Source organism: Sceloporus undulatus, chromosome 1 (genome assembly GCF_019175285.1).
Source record: "Sceloporus undulatus isolate JIND9_A2432 ecotype Alabama chromosome 1, SceUnd_v1.1, whole genome shotgun sequence".
Classification (NCBI taxonomy): Eukaryota; Metazoa; Chordata; class Lepidosauria; order Squamata; family Phrynosomatidae; genus Sceloporus; species Sceloporus undulatus.
The window spans coordinates 169942340-169964656 of NC_056522.1; the positions used below are offsets into that span (position 1 = coordinate 169942340).

At 40.9% G+C, this 22317-nt stretch overlaps 1 protein-coding gene across 1 annotated transcript in view; it reads right to left on the bottom strand.

Annotated features, from left to right (window-relative positions):
* RB1 (RB transcriptional corepressor 1) overlaps window positions 1-22317 on the bottom strand; it is an 83649-nt gene that overhangs the window by 55332 nt on the left and 6000 nt on the right. Inside the window, 13 exon segments of the mRNA XM_042471650.1 lie at window positions 2656-2725; window positions 2727-2770; window positions 5202-5289; window positions 5826-5900; window positions 6897-7006; window positions 8013-8090; window positions 10484-10626; window positions 13635-13745; window positions 14562-14629; window positions 15811-15849; window positions 17723-17857; window positions 19563-19669; window positions 21630-21744. Coding sequence (XP_042327584.1) covers window positions 2656-2725; window positions 2727-2770; window positions 5202-5289; window positions 5826-5900; window positions 6897-7006; window positions 8013-8090; window positions 10484-10626; window positions 13635-13745; window positions 14562-14629; window positions 15811-15849; window positions 17723-17857; window positions 19563-19669; window positions 21630-21744 — 1183 coding nt within the window.

Genomic DNA, 22317 nt, shown 5'->3' on the forward strand with positions numbered 1-22317 from the left:
CTCTAATTTCGAGGGGCCCCGGCGGTCGCATCGGGCCTCCTGGGCCCGCTGCCATCACTGGCACCCTCGAACAGGGCTCAGACGGCCGCATCGGGCCTCTGGAAGGCCGCTGCCGCCGCCGGAGTGCTATTCAAGGGCCCGGCGCCGCATCAGGCTCCTAGAGGGCCCAGATGCCGTCGTTGGCGCCCTCCAACAGGGCTCGGCGGCGGCAGCGGGCCTCTGGAAGGCCCAATGCCGCCATCGCAGCCCCTATTTGAGGACTCCGGCGGCGGCAGCAGGCCTCCAGGAGGCCCGGTGCCGTCGCTGGGGTCCTCCAAGAGGCTTTTTTGCCGGCCTTTGACAGGGCCTGGGGCCCCATCAGGGGCCTGCAAAGATGGGGAGGCCTGGCCCCAGGAGGGTGAAAGCTCCACCCCGATACGTGCCCCCGCCCCAGAGGGTGGAGCTCCACCCCTGGCACACGGCCCGCCCACGGAGGGTGGAACCACCCCTGGCATGCGCCCCCGCCACGGAGGTGGAAGCTCCACCCCCGGCTTCGGCCCCCCAGCCCTGGGAAGCAACCGGCCCCGGCCAAAAGGTTGCCACCCCTGCACAGCATTTTAACACTGGATCCATCTGAGATGTGGAAATACTATTGACCATCACTTCAGCAGAGTAAAAAAAGGACGAAAAGTACAACTCTATCGGACTAAAGATTCTAGCGATCTAGGCGGCTACACACCGCCGTTTGGCGGTCCCCGCCGCCAGAGTCGCGGGGAGCCGGACCTATAGCGGCCCGACTCCGCCGGACCGAAAAAAGCCCAAAATGAGCTCTTTGCGTCGCGTTTGCGACGTAGCGAGGGCCAGGGGCGCGCTCGCACGTCAGCAGGCGCGACGGTCTGGACGCTGTGGTCCGATGCGTAAAGATGGCGCGGCCATGTAGAAAGGCGGCGCCATCTTGTACGGACGGAGTCCGTACGAGCCCAGGGGCGTCTAAAGGACGCCCCTTTTTTAAAAATGGACGTCCTCCGGACGTCCCAAAGGGCCGTCTGGGAAGCCCCTAGTTACTTAAAATGCTCCACGAGATGACTCAGCCTAAAGAGTCCTATTTCTTTTAAAACTCCAGGAAACTTAAGTCTTGAAAATGGCAGAAAGAATGAGCCATCTGTTGATAAGATGCTGGAAGTTGAAGATTAGAATAGAAAATCAGAAAGTGCCCTGAAGTGTCTGAGAATGAAGTACTAGGTCTAGTTATGTACATTACATAGAAATTTGGAGGTTTTCTTATAGCACTTCTCTTCCTCAGTGCCATAAAAAAAGTCTGATATGTGTTCCTCCCATAACACATTTCCAGCCTCTCCAATTTCATCTACTCCTACTGTTAGCATGTGGCTCAGCCTTTTATACCATTCCTGAAGTTCCAAACAAAAACATGGTCCTTTTAGCTTTGGGATTTGAATGTTTATGTATCAGAAATAAAGACAGAAAACAAAATCTATGAAATATTTTCAACAAAAGACTGGGACTTACAGCTATTTCCTCACAAAGATAGCTATTAAGCAAGTTTGCAAATAGACCTCCAGGCTATTTGTTAATTATGAATTGTTTGTTTTGTATTGTTGTTATAAAACAAATAAAAACCATTATTTAAAAAAAGATAAGTCTGACTATTTTTGTAAAAAGCAAAGCTTCTCTTGGCTTTCACAGTTACAAATTGAAGAGCAAATATTCACTGTAAAGGATTTCCATCAACACTAAGCATATAAACCAAGCATGGTAGAGTGATTTGGACTATGGCGCTTTTACAGACCGCCCTTTGAGATGGCCTGTAGGCGCCCCTTTTCCCCGCCAGATCGGGGCCTTAGCTGCCAGAACGGCAGCCTCTGGGGGCCCCGATCCGCCCCTTTCCAGGCTGCAGGGAAGCGCAAAAGGCCGCTTCCCCGCAGCCTGGAAAGGGGTGTCCTTGGGCTTCCTGCCCAAGGACACCCGACAGCAGCGGGGAGGGAAGAAAGGGGCCGCTTGGCCCCTTTCTCCCTTGTGCCACTGGTGCAGCCATTTAAAGGCTGCGCCAGCGGCGCAAATCGCGAAGGAGCTCCGTTTCGGAGCTCCTTCTATCACCGCGGAAAAGGCGCTCTATGCGCCCTCGCATGGCGCAAAGATGTCATGTCTGCACAAACCCCGTTTGGGGCGGGCGGTTGACATCGTAATGGCGGCCCCCGTGTAGAACGGGCGCCGCCATTTTGTACGTCCTGGGGATGTATTAGGGTTGTTGGTGCGTGAGTAAGGCACGCACCTTACCCTAACCCTAGTACGTCCCCAGGACGTATTTTACGCCTGTCTGTAAACGGGTCTATGACTCTGGAGACCCGAGTTTGAATTCCTGCTTGGCCAGGAAACCCACTGGGTAACTTTGGGCAAGTCCCACTCTCGCTCAAGAGAAGGCAAAGGCAAACCTCCTCTGAACAAATCTTGTCTAGAAAAAACTGTTAGAGGTCACCTTCGGGTCACCATAAGTTTGAAATACACAACAGCAGTCAAACACAAACATGATTTGACTTTGATTCCCAGAGACCATTAGTCCAGCATGTGTCAAGTTTTTCAAATAGATTCCATTTCCAAATCCAAGCAATTTACAGCCTGGAGCAGAAATTATACCCTCCTACCTCTCCTTACATTTACCTGTGATCCAATTTCAGCACATCTTTGTCCAACTGCTTCAGCAAATTTTCTTTGAAAACACGAGCCAAATTTCTATTCTTTCCAGTACATCTGGGTAGGATTTACTGTGGCAGTTCTGTAAGGGTCAAGGAAGCTGGTTCTTAGATGAACAGATCTATTATATTTGAAAAACAAGAAAACCTTCCACATAAATCCTAACTTTACAGGATATATACTAAGTCACCCTTTGTTGAGAAAGGAAATGGTGTGGAGGGAAGGGGAGATTGACTGCAAATTTCGATACCTGAGGGTATGAAAACGCTACCATCTTTTTTACTTTACCTAAGAAAGGTTATCTGAAAAACCTAAAGATAGAACACAAACTAATGATTTTATGATTTAAGATAGTACTTCAGAAAATAAACCTTAATTCAAGGTTTTTAAATAAGCTCATTGCTTGATGTGCTCTAGGATTGTTCTGTAATGCGCTCTCATGGGGCTCGCTTGTACCAAGTTCAGAAGCTTCAAGTAGTACAAAATGCAGCAGCCAGATTGGTCACTGGTTCTTCAAAATTTGACCATATAACACCTATCTTTAAAGATCTTCATGGCTACCTATTAGCTTCCGGGCCCAATACAAGTGTGTGGTTCACCTATAAGCCTACATGGCTCGGGCCTGAGTTATTAAAGGAACGCCTCTCCCTGTATAATCCTCCCCGTACTCTCGGAACCTCGGGAAAAATCTGTTGGAAGTACATCCAACCAGACTGCTTTCAATTCTCAAAGACCTTTACTTCATTGGCTCCTAAACTTGGAACAACGTCCCAGAGAGATCCATCTTATTACCTCCTTGGAGGGTTTCAAGGGCAGTTAGGACGGATCGCTTCCTGCAAGCCTATCCACCCCATCTTCTGTAAAGACATCATTCACTCTTCTTTCTAGGATCAGAATACAGTGGTGGCTCGGGTACGAAATTAATTCGTACGCGGCCGCTTTCGTAACCCGAAAAGCCTTCGTAAGCCGAATTGCCATAGGCGCTAATGGGGAAACCGCGATTCCGTGCGAAAAAGCCGAAAAAAGCACCAAAGTTTTTTCGTAACCCGAAAAAACATTGTAACCCGAAACAATAATCATGGGATTTTTTCGTATCCCGAAAATTTCGTAACCTGGGTATTTCGTATCCCGAGGTAACACTGTATTATAGTCTTATAATGTTTGAATGTACTGGTTTTTAACTGTTTTAATTATATACGAGGTGCTTTTACCAGCTTTTTTCTGGTATCCCAGCTATCACTTTAATAAAAAGCAAACAGTCTGGATTCTGCAAGCCCTGTTGTATTATTTTATTGTACAGAGGAATGCTTGTCTCCAGGAACCATGCAGAATATAGCTACACACTTTCTAACTGACACCAGGCGTTGATTTATTACAGCAGTTTCCTCTCACTTTCAGTTTCCAGGCCTCATCCAAATTACTGGTTTTGAACTAGAAAGGTGTACATAACTTGGGATCATAGTACCAGAAGTAATAACTCTTCCTATATTTATTGCCTGTGCCTTGAGATTAATAAAAGTCCTTTTGTGCCCTCACAATCTGAGAAAAAGAGAATGACTATAAATGGGAGGACCTTCTCAGTGGGAGCACCACTGCTTTAGAATGCTCTCCTTCATTACACTCACCTTGTGCCAATATTTTTTACCTTTCAGTGATAGGCAAAATTCACCTTCTTTTTCTAGACTTTTTATGTATGTCACCTATTTCAATATCAATTGATTTCTTTAAAAAATCTCATGTATGACTTAATATTTAAAAAAATACTTAGCATCTTACTATTTCTATTACTAGTGGCAGCTGGGTGGTTTTAGCTGTGTGAAATTTTGTTTTTACTACTTTTCATGTTGGGTTTTTAGAATTTAGAATTTCAATGTAGATTGTTACTGCATTAATTATAGTTTAATCTTCTAGTAATGCATTCTAAAAGGCAAATAATATAAAAACAAATAAGTATTTTACCATGATCATTAGCAGTACTCATAGCTTCCAAGCAATGGGGAGAAACCAACATGGAAGAAGCCAGCTTCCACTTGAAAGGGATTTCCCTCTCTTCACCATACATGGAGGCATGCAGAGGAAAGGAGGGATATGTTTCCGCAATGGTGATCATTCCCTTTGGTGACAAATACCACTGGATTTTGCCAAATATTTTAAAACTGATATTGAAAGACTTTAGTAAGCATTTTTCCCCATCTCCAAGCAAAAGATCTGCCCAAACACCCAGCTTCACCTAGATTTGTTTGTCCTCCCAAAGAACACGAAGCTAATGTTAAAACAGGTATGCTAGAAAACAGAAGATCTTAGACTTGCATTTTAAAAATAAACCTTCCCTTTAGAATGTTTACAATTAGAAAAGGATTTAAAAATGGGAGAGGAAGTTATACTATCTAAAGCAGTGAAAGCATCGGGGGGGAAGGCATTGATAATGCAATACTTTACACAACATAGCACAACAATCTTATTTCTACACTGTATTCATATCAATGCTTCCATTAGTTAATGCTGTTGCTTACATTGAAGTATGAAATAAGTTTGTCTGATGGTTTATCACTTGCCGAATTTAAGATCATCACTAACTGCTGAATAGTGTTCATTGCAGTCCTATAGAAAAGCAAAGTGTTGTTACAATTTCCTGAAATATATAACATTCTTTGGAACAGAAAAAAAATCCAATTAAATGATCCTTTACGAAAGAACATTCTTGAATGTCATTACAATAAAATGTTATTTCCCTTCATTAATATCCTTAACAAACCCAGAGGCATTTTAGATCATTTGTGTTTTATGAACTGTCAGTAGTAGCAGACATTCTGAAGACAATTCTGGTTAAATTGAAATAATGAAACATTCACCAGCATTATATTTGCTTAGAGAAGCTGACAGCAGTAGAATATCTATCACCATCTGCTTCTGTGAATGGAACAGGAATGTCACTTTAACCAAAGCTACCAGCCACACTGTTGTACCTTATTCACTGGGACTCTTCACCATTTTAATGCCAAAGTATCAAATAACAAGAATACAAGGTTCATAATACTTGAGAATTGAAATATGGATTTGGATAGTTCTTTATACACATACATTTTTTCCCTAAATTTTTGAATTCTTTTTTAAATGCCACCTTAAATTATTCTTACCGAACAGGAGTCTGTGGAAGTGCGATAGGAAGATCATCACCTGAGTTTTTTGTTGGTGTTCTCTCTGACTGTAAACTTAACAAGAGAAAAATATAATTTGTTGCAAACAAATGTTTTTCTGCTATGATACATGATAGCTCCATGAGGCTAGAATAGCTTCACTCCAAAGGCTATGGAACGGCCTGCCGGATGTGATTCGTCAAATTACCAACTTAACTTCAAAAAAGCTGTCAAGACAGACCTCTTCCGGCAGGCCTTTCCCAAATAAATTCCCCAGCCACGATTGATTACCCCCTCACACCAACTTGCCTATGTTATCTTTATTATAAATTGATTTTAAAACTCTTTTAATTGTAATATATTTAATTCATTTTTAAGAGGGGGGGATATTGTAATTTTATGCATTATATTGTATGTGGACATTTTAGCGTGAGCTGCTCTGATTGTCTTGCTACAGTAGAGTGGGACATAAATAAAAAGTTTTATTTATTATTTATTATAAAGTAGTGTGTCATTATTTCCCCTTCTACTCCCACCTTTCAGTTATTTCACCTGTGTATACTACTCTTTCCTATTTATTTCCTTCTGGCAAGACTTCCATTTTTTTCCAAGAAGAATTTTGTTTATCTTTGATCCCACTTCTTATTTTTAACAAAATGTCTCAACAAATTTGGCTCTGATTTCTCTTTCTTCTTTAACTCAGATCTAAGCTATGACACAATTTTACAATCTGAAATCATGCATACTTCTTTTATCACATTTACAAATAAAGAAACAGAACAATTCTGCTCATGTAGGAAGTTTTAATATCCATGACAGGAGTTTTGAAGCAAAGACTTGACAATAACTACAGCAGTTGAGTCTTCCACCTGCCTAGATCATATGTTTTACCAACAGAATGCATCCTGTCAGACAGTTCTTCCTAATGGTTTTTTTTTTGTCCAACTCATCACTAAAAAAATACTGTGAAAGATGGGAGACATTAAGCAGCAGTCACTTCCCCAAAACTACATTTTGCTTAATGAGCAGAGAAATAAAGACACATGAAATAAGGAGGGGAAAGGATGTTACCATTCTGTATGTTCATATTGTAATATTCCATCTTTCTCCAGGAATAATCTGGCATCAATATCCTTGTTTTTCAAATGCATTTCTTCATATATGCTTGATATATCATCAATCTAGGTTTTCAAAAGATTAAGAGAACTTATTTTTATTTTATTCTACTAAAATATTATATATACTTATGTATAAGTCTGGAAATTTTAATCAAAAAATTGACCCAGAAAATCTGGATTGACTTATTCATGGGTCAATGTAAGTACTGCACTTTAAGACTTATCAAAAAAGAACAATGCCCTAGAGCAGGGGTAGGCAACCTTTTTGAGCTGGGGGCCGGGTTGCTGTCCCTCAGACAACTGGGGGGCCGAAGCCAAAAAATAAATAATTAAATATTTTTTTTAAAAAATCAAACAAATAAATAAACCGGGACAAATGTAGGACAAAATTTTCAAATGGAGGACACTTTTATATAAAAATAGAGGACGTGCAAAAAATTTGCTGATTTTTTAAAAAATGTTAAGATAAATGCATGTTTCTGAGGCTTCTATAGATAATTTCCCCACCATGCCCCTCGTGTGAAAGGCCAAAGGCCCCGGCGGCAATCGGCGGCAGGACCGGGCTGGGGCCGGTCCCAAGGCCTCACTGGGCCGCATTCGGCCCGCGGGCCGCAGGTTGCCTACCCCTGCCCTAGAGAAAGGTGAGAGCTTAATCACTTTTCGGAGCAAAGAAGCATCAATCCCCTCCACTATCTCATCGATCCGGCCTTTAGGGTGAGCTCAAAGAGTTATGCCTGTCAAAAAATTTAAAGAATTTCAGCATCATTTTGCCGCCTCTTTTTGAGCTGGCAAATGGATTGGGGTCGCAGCGTGGGGTTGCAGCAGCCCTGATCCAGCTCTCTCAGGCTGTGTCACACCACCCCTTTGGGGCAGTCTGTTTCACTCCTTAGTCACATTTTATTTCATGTTTATATTCCCAATAGTTTGAATCATAAAGTCTGTTAAATATCTCTTCAGTACTTCAAAACAAAATATTGATTAAGAATTAAAGATAGTATGTGATTATTAGAAGCATAGCTACAATACAAGAAGAGTATCCTTAAATTTAGTCTAATGATTCTAATGTTACCTCTGGAAGTCTGCTGAAAGCTGGAATACCCATGGAATTGAGGAATGGAATAAAACTAGTGAAATAAACATTTTTCACCTAAAAAAAATTAAATGAAAATACTGTCACTACTGAGAAATCTGTTTTCATGCAGAGCAGAAAAACTATACTGTACTTGTTTATTCAGAAACTCTAACCTAATCCTATCTGTATGAACATGAAAGATGATTCCTCAGACTTAAACACCAGGCATAGAAAAACAAATGCTTATAATGCATGTCAATGATTTAGAAGATATTCTACTATTTGCTTGACTGGGTAGACCCATCAAATGTGCACAAATTCAAACATTAGGTTGAGTCGTTTGTGATGTATCATTTTTTGCTTTACCATTTGAAAGCCAAATTCAAATAAAGGTCACATTTAATGATCCTACTACACTAGAATAAGGCAAAATTTACTCAGTTTTATTATGTTATTAACATAAAAAGTACATAAAGCAGTTGAAGCTATAACATATGAGTAACAAACTGGCTATCATGTGTCATATGTAGCCACTGAAGGAAATGTCACGTGGTGACAAACATTTGTAGATTTTTGCAGGTCAGAAGGTGGAGAAAAAGAGAAAGAACACTGGGGCATCCTCAATATTTTTTATTTTCTGCAGACAATGGTAGATACTGTGGATCGGCTACTCCTCCCATTTGTTCATATAGGTACAAATACACTAAGGGGTTGTACAAACAGCTCCGAAGGGGCAGCCTCCAGCCACCTCTTCTTCAATTGGATTGAGGCAGCAGCAACCGCATGCCGCAGCCCCAATCCGGCATTTCCAGGGTGTGAAAAGGAGCTACAAAAAGCGGCTCCTTTTTGTGCCCTAGAAAGGGCAATAGCTGCGGCTATATGGCGCTCCTTCAGCGTATGGTATCATGGTGCATCGTGGGAACGCTACGCCCCAACTCCATCCCCCAGCCAGCCCAAAGTGCCGGTCTGTACAGGACCTAAGTAAGCTGATGAACATTCGTCCCAATGAAAGAGCAATCTTTTTTCAGATAAAAGTGCCACAGCAAAGGAAAAAAAACAATGAAAACCTCACAATCCCAAAAAGACCCAGAACTACAAAACTAAAAGCTATGACTTAGAAAAAGTAGCAAACATGAAAGTATTGCTAGCTAATCAAAATCTAGTGAGCCTTAGCCTAGCAGCCAGTAGTATTTACAGCTGCATCCACTGCAGAAAATAAATGTTATAAGTTACAACATTAGTTTTTTGTGCAATGGAGGTAGCCTTTTGTGGCTGACATCCCAAAAAAATTAAACCATCTGCCCAAGTACCTGCTATCCAAAGGAGATTTTGGTGAAGACAAATGTTTCTAGTTCATACTTTATACAAAGGATAATTCTGGCTTTCATGTAGCAGCCCTGCAAATGTTAATTAAAGCAAAACAGTCCCAAAGGTGACAGAGATAGCAGAGTTTGTCAGGAAATGAGCAGATATATTCTTAAGTATTGCAAAAGCAGAAATCTCATAGCTCTGTGAGACACAAACTTTGATCCACGTCAAACTTTGATCCACATCTTGCAGTGTGTCCCTCTGATGGTGTCAGGCTGAAAAAAATAAACTGGAAAGATCTTCATGTGCTTGAGGTAAATTCTGATGCACATTTGATGCTGGATAGCCATCTGTCAGGGGTACTTTCATTGTGTGTTCCTACATGGCAGGTTGTTGGGCTTGATGACCCCTGAAGTCTCTTCCTACTCTATGATTTAATTATTAAAAGATTGGACAATTCTAAGATATTTGTTCATTTCCTTCCCTACATGAGGACAAAAAGTAACTGACATCAACTCCTGCAACACAGAATTAAGTTTATGAACTGGGTGAACAACCAAGACCAGGAGCATTCATACATCAATTATCTCCTTTGGGAAAAGAACTTCCTAGGATTTTTTTTAAAAAAAATCGGAAGACCTTGTTCAGTTATACCAAGTCCTAAGGGCTTCACCTTTTAATCACCTACTGGGTATTTGTGACAGATAGTAGTTTCAAAAGATGTCTTGAAACTACAGGAAACATAGCCATAGAGCTACCAGACTCCTTGGAAACATAATTAGAAAAACTGGTTCTAAGTACCAGGAACATGCAAGCAAAAATGAAAGTAGAAGTTACCCTTCAACTAGGTTGTTTACTTCAAGACTACTAAACATATTGTTGCCTATCAGAGAGTCTAGCAACCTAAGGATATCATCTTCTACTGTACAAAACATCCACTCATAATATAGCTTCTCCAAACAGAATGAAAAATCGGTTTCACTGGGACAAACACAATGTATGTCAACAAGAGGAATTGAACATATTGGCAACACAGTGGGAAAATCATACTGCAATCTGTGGAAAGTACATGGCAAGAGATGTTATGACTGAGGAAAAAGGACAGAAGTTACTTTGCGGAAAATGAAATAAATATTCTATAAATCCTCAACTAGTCTTACCTCATCCAAATTACAATCATATTCTCTACAAAGTTCTTCAATAACCTTTATTTCTGTATCTGATTTTGATGTACGTGTGCTCCGATTCTGACCTCGCTTGCAAGTTCGAGTTGAACCATTATTAGATGCTGCGCTCAAGGATTCTATGATAAGAAAACAATTGTATGTTCATTACATACTACTACTTGAAAACAAAATCCAATGTTAAAAAAAAAGCAGTATTTTAACTGCACAAAAATGTTGCTAAAAATAAAAGTACTGGACTAGGAAAGGAAATGAGAATAACTATTAAGTTCTCAACTTAAAGGCATAACCTGCAAAGAATTCTTTCTCCTTTAACAAGTTTACCATTTATGTCTGAAATTAAATTTTGGAAGGCAAATGTTAGAGGTGAGAAACTTGGGACTGCTGATGTTGTTGGACTACAACTTCATCGTAGCATGGCTATGCTACAGCTGATGAGAGGTGCAATAACATCTAAAGCAGGGGTCGGCAACCCCCAACCCGTGGGCCGGAGGCGGCCTACGGAGGCGGCAGGACCGGCCCCAGCCCGGTCCTTCCGCTGCCACTGCCGCCACCACCGCCGCCGCCTCCTCCTCCTCCTCCTCCTGGGCCACTTGACCGCACTGCTCTCCTCCTCCACTGCGCGGAGGAGGAAGAGGGCCGCGTGGCCTGGGGCAGAGGAGGCAAAGGGGGAAGCCCCACGCTGCCCTCCCTGCGCGGGCCCGTGCCACCCTCCCCGCCTTAGCCCACGCCCACCTCCCCGCACGAGCGCATGCCGCCCTCCCTGCCTCCCCCACGCAGGCCCGCGCCTCTGCCTCCTCCGCCCCGCCCCCAGGCCGCGCAGCACATGGAGGAGGGGGAGGAGGAGAAGAAAGAAGAGGAGGAAGAGGAGGAGGGGGGAGCAGGAGGAGGAGGAGGAAGAGGAGGAGGGAGCAGAAGGAGGAGGAGGAGGAGGAGGAGGGGGGGGGGGGGCAGAAGGAGGAAGAGGAGGAGGAGGAAGAGGAGGAAGGAAGAGGTGGTGAGTGGCCAGAGGCCTCAAGGTTTTTAAATTTTTTATTTTGGGTGCTTTTAATGCTAACAAGTCTCCCTTGGTTTGACAATGATAGTGTGATGATGATGATGATGATGACGATAATGATGATATGAGTCAGCTTGAGAGGCATGCAGGCACTGTTTCTTAAGCCGAGAGAGTGTCACCTTCCAAAGTGTGTTTTGGGTGCTTTTAATGCTAACAAGTCTCCCTTGTTTTGACAGTGATAGTGTGATGATGATGGCTGATGGCCGAGCCGTACATCTTGCACGCCGCAAGAGCCCAGTTTACCTTCGCCGCGCGCCGAGTTGGTCCACCTTCCCGTGTGTTTTGGGTGCTTTTATGCTAACGTCTCCTCTTGTTTTGACGTGTAGTGTGTGTGTGACTGTGGTGTGTGGTCGCTTGGGGCCCATGCGCCTGTTTCTTGCCGAGTGGTCCCTTTCCAAAGTTGTGTTTTTGGGTTGCTTTTTTATGCTACAAGTCTCCCTTGTTTTGACGTGTAGTGTGTTTATGGATGATGATGATGTGTCACTTAGAGCATGCGGCACTGTTTTCTTAAGCTGAGAGTGTACCCTCAAAGTGTGTTTTGGGTGCTTTTAATGCTAACAAGTTCCCCTTGGTTTGACAGTGATAGTGGGGGATGATGAGGATGAGATGAGGATGAGAGGAGAGTCAGCTTGAGAGGCATGCAGGCACTGTTTCTGAAGCCAAGAGAGTGTGACTTTCCAAAGTGCCTTTTCTGTGTGTTTTTGGTTCTTTAATGGTGATATTAATATCAGAAAGCCTCTGAGGCTTCTGAGAAGTACACTTGGTGCAAGAACGGTGAAACCACCTTGACATGTTCAATATGCATAGCTATGTGAACCCATGTTCAATGTGAAACCCAAAGAGTTTGGTTATGCAATAAGCCACGTTAAGTAAAGCCATGTTCAATGCCCAAATGTGCTGTTTGGAATGGGGGGAGGGGGGGTTGGCCAGAAAGGGAAGTACATTTCTGCCATCTGTCTAGGAATAATGCCCAAATGTCCTCCATTTTGATCATGCCTAAGAAACATGCATTTATATTAACATTTTTTAAAAAATCATCAATTTTTTTCGCATGTCCTCCATTTTTAAAAAAATGTGTCCTACATTTGAAAATGTTGTCCTATATTATTTAATTATTTAATTATTTATTTTTTGGCTCCCCCCCTCCTCCGTTGTCTGGAGGACACCAACCCAGCCCCCGGCTCAAAAAGGTTGCCTACCCCTGATCTAAAGGATAACTGTAATAAATGTATTATGATTTATTAGTAATAGCAACATATATGTTGCATTTCATGTCCCACACCTAAAAATTAGAAATCTGAAATACAGGGCAGAATCCCTACCCACTCCACCCGTTAAACAAGGAATGTCTGGGAAACCAGCCAAGTACTACAGTTGAGTGACCTAAGAAAGAACTCAGAAACAGGGAGGCAATCAAGACTCTTTGGGCAAGAAGTCAGAAAGTGCAATGCTGCTTCCTTAAAACTGACTCTACAGAAAAGCCACATTTTTGGCTTCTAAATCTTGACTTACTGAGAAGCAGATAGAACAAGCACCTCTTGCAGCTATAAAAACAAGAGAGCCCAGAAGTCTCTGGAGCGCTGAAATCAAATGTTTTTGCTGCTTCAAGATGCAATAGACTGCTAAACCCTAGGAATGGTAAGAAATAGCCATTTCTCAATATTCAATGTATCTCTACAGCCACAACATATTTACCATTATGTGCTTTAATATCACCAAAAACTGTGAAACTTTGGTGCACACATTAGGACAAATTCATGTAATTGTCTTACACAGGTATGAAGACCAATACATTACAGATTAATGTCTTTAGAATTGAAGACACATTGTTCCATATTTCAAATATGTTCAAAGGCGTTCAAAGGGGCGGCGTGTTTCTCCCCTTAGTAAATTAAAGCTATGCTGATTTAAGCATCCTGTCAATTTATTTGAAAACATACAATTAAAATATAAATACAACTTTGAAACATAGGGCAGGTAACATATTCCTATCTGGACTTGTGCCAGAATCTTTATGATGAATGCCCATACCATTTTTAGGCAATTATGTCAAAAAGATTAAATCCTTACTGTATGGGTTCTTAAGTACTGCAGGGGGCAACATCTTGATAAAATAGTCAAGTACACATAGTAGTAACTGGAAGGAGATAACCAAGTCCTCTTCCATCTGCAATATTTTTCCTGGGAACATCAAATAAACAAGTTTGGCTTTGGATGAATATCTCTTTATTTAATATGTAAAACGTATATAATATTCAATGTGCAGAAAGTCAGGCTATAAATACAAAATATCATATAACTTCTTCACAAATTACACAGAAAGCAAATCACTCTTACAGAATTAATGCTCAGATACCAGAAGAGTTTTCTAGAGAACGTGTGATTAACAGGCCTTTAGAATAAAAGTGTTTAGCATCATTCTGTGGATGCTCTCAAACTCATGAGTTTCCTACCTTACAATCAACAACTGTTTTCAGTGTTTAGCATGCAAGGCATCATCTGGATAAACTATTAAACTATACCCATACTAATCTGCAATCCTAGGGATAACTTGAAAATGCAAACGTTTTTAATATATAAAATTAACCAATTACTTTAAATTTCTCCCTTTTGACATGCAGGTGTCCTTACATTCATCTTGGTGACCAAAAAAAAGTCTTTACTTGGCAGCTATGAGATATGGCTAGCAAAAGGTCTCAAAACTGGAAAATTCTCAGAACTGTAGAAACATTATTCCTAAAATGGAATTTCAATCCACAGAGATTTAAAATATTTTCCTTTGTTTTTTCTCTCTGTTAAATTGTTAAAATAAACCTTATTGGAACTCTGTTGGTCGAGTACCATTCAGTGTTTCCCCCAGGAAGAAATCAATACTAGTAAAAAAGAAACTAAGTGCCTTCTCTAATTCCAAAAATTAACATTCCAAATCAGCAATAAATATAGTTTGAAATCAAGTGGATACACCTTAAATATGCCACTGATGCTATAACTACTTACCTTTTGCCAAAAGAAACATGATCCAACATAGTTTTAGAATTAATGGTGAACTTAGTTCTGCACCAGTTCTACAAATATAAGATAAAAAAAACTACGATAAGGTTTCACATTTTCTACTTCAAAACAATTTATAAAAGTATACAGCCAACAGTTCTAAGTCAAGATAAACAACGTTTTCCTTGCATTGTTTGGATTAAAACAAACAGCTTCCTCTACAATTAACTGCAAAGCATTTAAGGTACGACTTGAGGCAGAAAGGCAACCAAAGTGTGAAGCAGACAGCCCACAAGGTCCACGCCAGGACTGCACCACTGCCATTTGCACCAGGACCATGGCAACCACATGCGCCCAGTTCCAATCTGATCTGGGCTGCCAAAAAGGTACCGATTTTTTCCGCTTCTTTTTGGCCTGGCTCTTCTGGGTTGGGGCAGACTTGGTGTGGCTTCTAGCCACATTTGGGGCATGTGTCGTGTAAACACCACACCCCCAACGCTGCCCAACAACAGCCCTTTTGATCCATCTGTTTCGTGCCCAAGACACAGAGATCTAGGTTAGGAGTAAAAGGCTGGACCTTTAATAGCAACTGCTGAGCTGCCTTCTGCCACATACAAATAGCGATGACTGTTGTCTCTTAACACATCTAAACTTTAAAAAGTTGTGTTAGATGCTTTTACTACAACCTGTAACTGCCATGTTCATGCATCAAAATCTCAGTAGGTACTACTGATTTCAGCAGGGCAAAATCTACTCAGTTTAGAACCACAAACCAAGACGCTTTTTGATGTTTATGCCTTTTCCTGCCTGAGGACCAGACTGTTACCCATGAGACCTCCAGGGAGGTGCATGTCAGCAGTAAGCATGACTAGAGCTCAAAGTGGGTTTGGTCACTCTGATTTCTCATGAAGCATTAACCCTGACACACACTTACACTCCCACAATAAAGACACCCATACACCAGAGTGAGGAAAGTGAGGCCCCCAAGCTCCACTTTTGAACCCCATCCCTCTGCATCCATTCCCACATCTTAGGCAACTCCCACCAGGCCCCAATTTTTCTTCCTCCTGGGGAAAAGAATAGTGTCTGGAAAGAATCTGGTAGGCAGGTGGCCAATCCCATGGGCCATGCTCAAGAGATTGCTCACACCTGGTTTAAAGTCAAAACACAGTTTCATGGCAAAGGACATGAAACATACCAATCCCCTCTGCCCATTACCTATGCACCCATTCTTTCTGTAGACAGTCATACTTACTGATCATTAGGCTGGTCAATATAAATGAGCTCACAAGTCCTAAAAACAAAAATAACACATATTACTGCTCAATGTACTCATGGTATCTTAATTTTAATTGTTTTGAAGAATGGTTTTCCCTTGTGGGGGGGAAATAATGCACATAAGTGACCACCACAGACACAGAATTGTTGCCTCAACAGAATTATACAAATGCAAGCACCAGGTATTAACTAGTATTAATCCAATAATGGATGGCTCCTTCTCCACTGGCTGAGAAAGTATAAATCCTAATTATTTTGTAAATGGCAATTAAGGTTGGGAAGCTTATTATGCCTTCTGCATAAGAAAGCAAATTCACGCCTATTCATTTGAATAAAATGTATTATTGGCCATGAGTGCTAAAACACAAAGATAATTTCTGAACTGTTTTTTAAAAAATCATGCAATTTCTGCATTAAGTCTAGAGATAAAAGCACTATAAGGATTTTAAAGCTTACTTTAGAGCAGGGATGGTGAATGTGCAGTCTGCAGGCCACAAGCCATCCTCAATCTTTTTTTTCTTTTTCTTTTTGGCCATTCCCACCAAGCTTCCCTTGAGCCCTTAGACCCCTCTGTCCAATTTTTTTCAGGAGATAAATCATGCATAATATGGTCCAACTGGAATGGCATTATGAGGCAAAACACCAAAACCATATCAGCATTCAATAGTGCTTTACCTATTGAAAATCACACAATTTTCAGCTGGAAACCCTGAAAGTATCAACTGTGACTTCAGGGTTACATATTTGGCTGAAAATATACAACTAAGCTCAGCTACAGGAGTATTTCCCACTCCCTACTTGATCTGTCCATCCCTGCTCTTGCATAATAGTATTCCTGGAACAAATTAAAACGTCTTCAAATGGGCATATGTTCTGACCAAGGGTTGTATCCAATTTTGTCTTCATTGTTTACAGAAAAATACTCAATCCTACAAAAACTTTCATAAGCAAAAATCCCCACCCCACTCCCGAGCTCACGTTCACTCAAATACCCTACAGCTGGATGGTTGACTATTTTGGGTATTATGGAAGAGAGGACTGCAGAAGGAAAAAGGAATCTGTGAAAAGCACCGCCATAGATTTACAGCTCACAGAAGTATTCACGGCACCAAAGAGATGTATGTGAGTGCAGGAATACAAAGTGACATATCTGTATACAACACCCAGTTCCCTAGTACTCTGTTGTCCTACTTTCACTCTAGTTTGGAATATCTATTGCAGCTGACAGAAAATGAGACTGGAAGCAGCAGAATTACTTGGCTGTCATATTCTCTTTTGATACAGATTTTGAATATAAAACAGCAATAAAACAGTGATTACCATATATATTCAACTATAAGTCAACCTCACGTATAAGTGGAAGGCAGGTTTTAGGATCAAAATTATGTAATTTGATATGACCCATAGATAAGTCGAGGGTCAAACTTAGGGACATGTAACAAAGGATCTAAAGGATGAAGCAAAGCAAAACAATGCTGAAGAACTTAGAAAATTCCAGCAGGTAGATTTTCATGCTAAAGAGTGGATGGAAGGCAGAGAGAAATCAGTGCTTCCAAGTCAGATTGTACTCTTGCCTTTCACCAGGAGATGGTTCCTTTTTTTTTTTTTTTACAAGAGTTAAAGTCCATTACTTACACTCACCAATGGATAAGGTGAACAATCCTAAATGTATTTGGTTAGAAGTCTCACTGACTTATTTCCTAGTCAGTATGTTTAGGACTGCAGCATAACCTCTACATGTAAAATCAACTAAAATGGCTTAGCCCCTCAAAATAGAGAACGGGGTTATTAAAACACAGGTCTTTTAAAATTATCGTAAAACAAACACCATGATTTTTTTTTAAAAAAAAACCTGAATTTTAACATGCAAATGAATAACAAACCAATACCTTTCAAACTTCTGGTATAGTGCCAAGAGCACATCATATTGTTTCTTCAGGCGTGATACAGTACTATCCACTTTAGTACTAATGGTGTCCATGTTGACATCCATTTCTTTAATCAAGTACACAAATTTGCACACACTGTAAGAAAAACATAAGAAGCAACAATAATTTCAGAACTTAATACTTACAAAATCAAATGCGCTAGACACAGAACAACCATATAACTATACTGTACTCCATGCCCAAAACTCAACATTTCTGGCTGAAATTGCAGTAAAGTATTTTTGCTGGTCAGGTGTAAGGGGAATTTTAAAATGTGTTTTCGTTTCATCAGAATGAAGAATGTAACAACTCAGTTCTTGTCTAATTTTAATTAATACTTTTCCCCAATAATTAAATCTTCAATTCCTTTGATAGTTTCTCCCTAATTATAAGCCTAATTCTTTTCCTGCTGCAATTACATTATTTTAATGATGGCTCAAATATTAAGTGCCATTTGCATTTTCAAATATTAAACAATTAATAGGTAGCGAAAGTTTGCTTTTTAAGTTCACAATCCAAGGAATACCTTCCAAGACATTTTTTATTGAGAGGCTAAGGCTTCACCAAAAATTTGGCAGAGGCACCTTCGATGATGGGAGCTCTGCACATAAAAGAACAGTCTGCTCAGTATCCACCATTCTTCCTCCATTCCCCCCCAAGTACCCCATGCCACAGCCCACCCCATTTATGAGGATTCCCCTCAATCGTTAAGAAGGAATTCACTGCACCATCTAAACAAATTTATTCTGTATGCAAAGATTTTCTAAGAAGCTATTTCATTTAGATTTTTAGTTAGAGAGGCTAGTTAGTATTCGAAAAAGAATCTTGAAATCCCACCTATATTGTAACAGTTAAACAGTTTCAGCAAACAGTGTCTTGCCAGGATAACCCCAGCCATATCACTCAACCAAGTATAAATCAGGACATAGTCCTCAACATAAACAAAATATAAACACGTGGCAGATTCTATAGATTCTGACATAAAGGAACCTTTGGTAATATTGAGTGGGAATCAGTATTTCATGAAGTTCTAACCATAACCAACATTCACTAAGATCTTGAGAACACACTCTCATGAAGAGATTACTCATCGTGCAAGATCATACTGCACCTTGAAATACCTGAACCACACAAGAGAAAACATTCTAGGTTATTAAATTTAGTTCCCTCAGAGTTTCAGTCAGCTCCCATTGTCACTGTTTTTAGGAAGGTTGACTATTTAATTAGCTATCATGAATATTTCTTTAGTGTAAAGGCAAAATAAATTTACAATTAATAAACTGGCTGCTGATTCTCTTTCTGGGCTGAAACACATGATATTGCAGATCTACCTGAAGATCTTCTGAGTTTATTCCCCCTCCCTTTCTTGAAAGCATCTGTCATGGGGAAAGAGTAGTTAATTTTATCAAAACAATATTGCTGGAGCAGTGCACCATTTCTCTTAAACTGTAGATCCATTAATTTATCATTAGCCTTATACCAGGAAAATAAAAGCACAGGGACCTGCATTCCATTCCACCTTAAATCAAACAATACCAGGAGTAGGTGAGGGGAAATGGAGGTAGATTAAGCATTGCCTCCTCCAACACAACTTTACCAACAAAATTAACAGTTCTCCTTATGTCACACTGGTTTGGATTACAATTTATCAAGTACTGGTTTCAAACTCCCCTCATGGAAGTGAACTGTGAAAAAATCAAGCTAATTACATTCCAGATTTTAATCAAACAAAAAATGAATTCACAGCAACCAAAAACCATTTTTATTAAATGGTATGGGTTAATTTATACAACATACCTACCTAATATTTAAACACTTTAGAAGGTGTGTAAATGTGAATGTCATCTCATCCAAGTCAACTGCTGCTGTGAAAATACAGATTCCCCACAATTCTTTACAATGGCTCTGCTAGGAGAAAGAAATAGTAACTGCCACAAACATCAGAAATCGGAAGTAGAGTAAAGCAGTTAATCTTTCTCTAATTGTCAGAATTATCAAATAACGAAATTTATTCTCCCTTCTATTTGAGGTAACATTCTAACACAATTCTGCTCTGCCCCCTCCTCTGCAACTAGCTATGTTTAAGAAATTATTCAGTTTTATAAGGAAACTGTGTGAACCACACAATATATATTATCATTTCTCTAATATCAATTTCTGATGACCCCAAGTTTATCAATTTGGAAGTGAAACACAGCCAGACAAAGGTAAGGCATTTGCCCACATTAAACATGTACAAAAGTCTGATATCATTTAAACCATGTTGCCATTCTAGGATTTGTAATTTGGTGACACACTTAAGAATTCACTGCTAAAGAGCTCTAGTGCTCTCCCCTGAATTACAAGCACTAGAGCTCTCTGGCAGAATTCTCGCCTTGCCAGACTTCAAATCTCAGGATTCCACATCATGGAGCCATGACAGTTAAAGTAGTTCATCAACTGCTGTAATTATGCTTTATGCTTTTAATTATGTTTTTAACAGGAGCAACAGCCAAATAAAGATGGGTGTAGTCTAGTTTCTACATAACTTTATCGTGTGAAGACAATCGTGACAATCCCACTTGAGAAATTACATTTCTGATTTTATAGAGTACTATACAAAATGCAATACCCATAATGCACATTAAAGTGCCATTTTAGATAATATTTCTGAGAGTGGGATCATCTGTACACTAGTACAGTGCCAGTCCCATAGATGGAGCTTTATAATAATATTAGAACCTGATTTATCAGGTTATTATAGTTATATTATGAGGTTACCTCCAGGATTTGACCATCTACCCCAAGGACTGGGTAGTGGGAAAGAAGTCATATGAAATAATGTAGCAAGAGACAGCTTGTACTAATTCAGAGCAATTCATGAAAGAATGAGTAGGAACTGTGAAGGAACTCTGACACAGTGATAGTGGCATTATTAGTTCTGAGTCTTCATTGTGCAGAAAGGGTGAACAACAGCCTACGGGGTCCTGCATGGGGAAAATGCTGTTCCAGTGATGTTTGTCCAAGTGTGCATACATGTCTGCAGCCCCCATCCTAGCACCACACAAACACAGAACCCCCCCCCAAAAAAAGTTTCCATGCCTGCATACAGCAATGAACCACACAAACTCAGAACCCCCAAAAGCCCATTCTAGTACAACAGTACAGCACTTCATCCAGTTTCTTAATCCTTTTCTGTGCTGGGACTAAAAATCATTGTTCAAACTGTGAGATACATGCTATGGCACACAGAAACAGCCCCGCACAGGGTTGTTTTTAGAGAATTCACTAGCAAAATTAGCCAGAGTTAAGCACAACAGCTAATTTGTTTATTTATTTTATCTATATCCTGCCTTTCTTCAAGTATGGGACCCAAAGCAGCTTACAGTAGTAGTTCAAGTTTGGTACACCTACTATAGGGCAGCAACAAATGCATACTTCATTCTCCATAGTTATTTCTTAAGTGTAAAATACATCTCACATATTTGTTCCCAATAGCTTCCTGGATATCTGTGATTCTACTAAGCAAAATAATATTGATAAATATATATATATCCAATACAGCTAGTTGAAAAGTCAATAGGTAGAATGATTCTAGCATTATGAAGAAATTGTTAAGAAATAGATGTAAAACTGGTGCAATGGATTTTTTAAAAAAGCAACTAGGGATTTCTTCCCCTCAGAATTGCTGGAAAAAATTTCTAAGAATTTTGTGGATTAGAGCAATAAAGCTAAAACCAAAGAAATTTCTTTATGAATAAATAGAACGGCTTAAATTTAATTTGAGTACAATGAGAAGACAGTAACATTTTGAAATTTGTGTTACTGAAGGAAAGCCAATCCAGTTTTTTTGCTGACAGAGTATTAAGAAAACTAGGCATGTACTCACTAAAACTCCATCCACAGACATTTTTTCATAGGCCTTCCATGCAGTTACTCTCACGCTGTCTGTTACTTGTAAAGCATCACACAGAGCAATGAAGTCTGTTTCAGCAAAGGGAAGCCTAGCAAAGAGAAATATATCATTTGTCACACTGAAATAAATATAGCAACTTTTTGAGAACTTATAGTACTTATGTAAAGAGAGGCCATAAGGCAGGAGTCGGCAACCCCCGGCCAGCGGAGGCAGCAGGACCAGCCCCAGCCCGGTCCTGCCGCCACCGCCACCTCCTCTGCCCCAGTCCGCGCGGCCCTCCTCCTCCTCCTCCTCCACCGCGCAGAGGAGGAAGAGGAGGGCCGCACGGCCTGGGGCAGAGGAGGCAAAGGGGGTAGCCCTGTGCGGGCCCTCCCCACCCTCCCTGCGCAGGACCGCACTGCCCTCCCTGCCTCCCTACACAGGCCCGCGCTGCCACCCCCTTCTCCTCTGCCTCCTCTGCCTCGCCCCCAGGCTGCACGGCGCATGGAGGAGGGGGGAGGAGGAGGAAGAAGAGGAGGAGTAGGGAAGAGAAGAAGGAAGAGGAGGAAGGGGAGGAAAAGAGGAGGAGGGGGAGGAGGAGGGGGAGGAGAAAAAGGAAGAGGAGGAGGGGAGCAGAAGAAGGAGGAGGAGGAGGGGGGAAGAGAAGAAAGAAGAGGAGGAA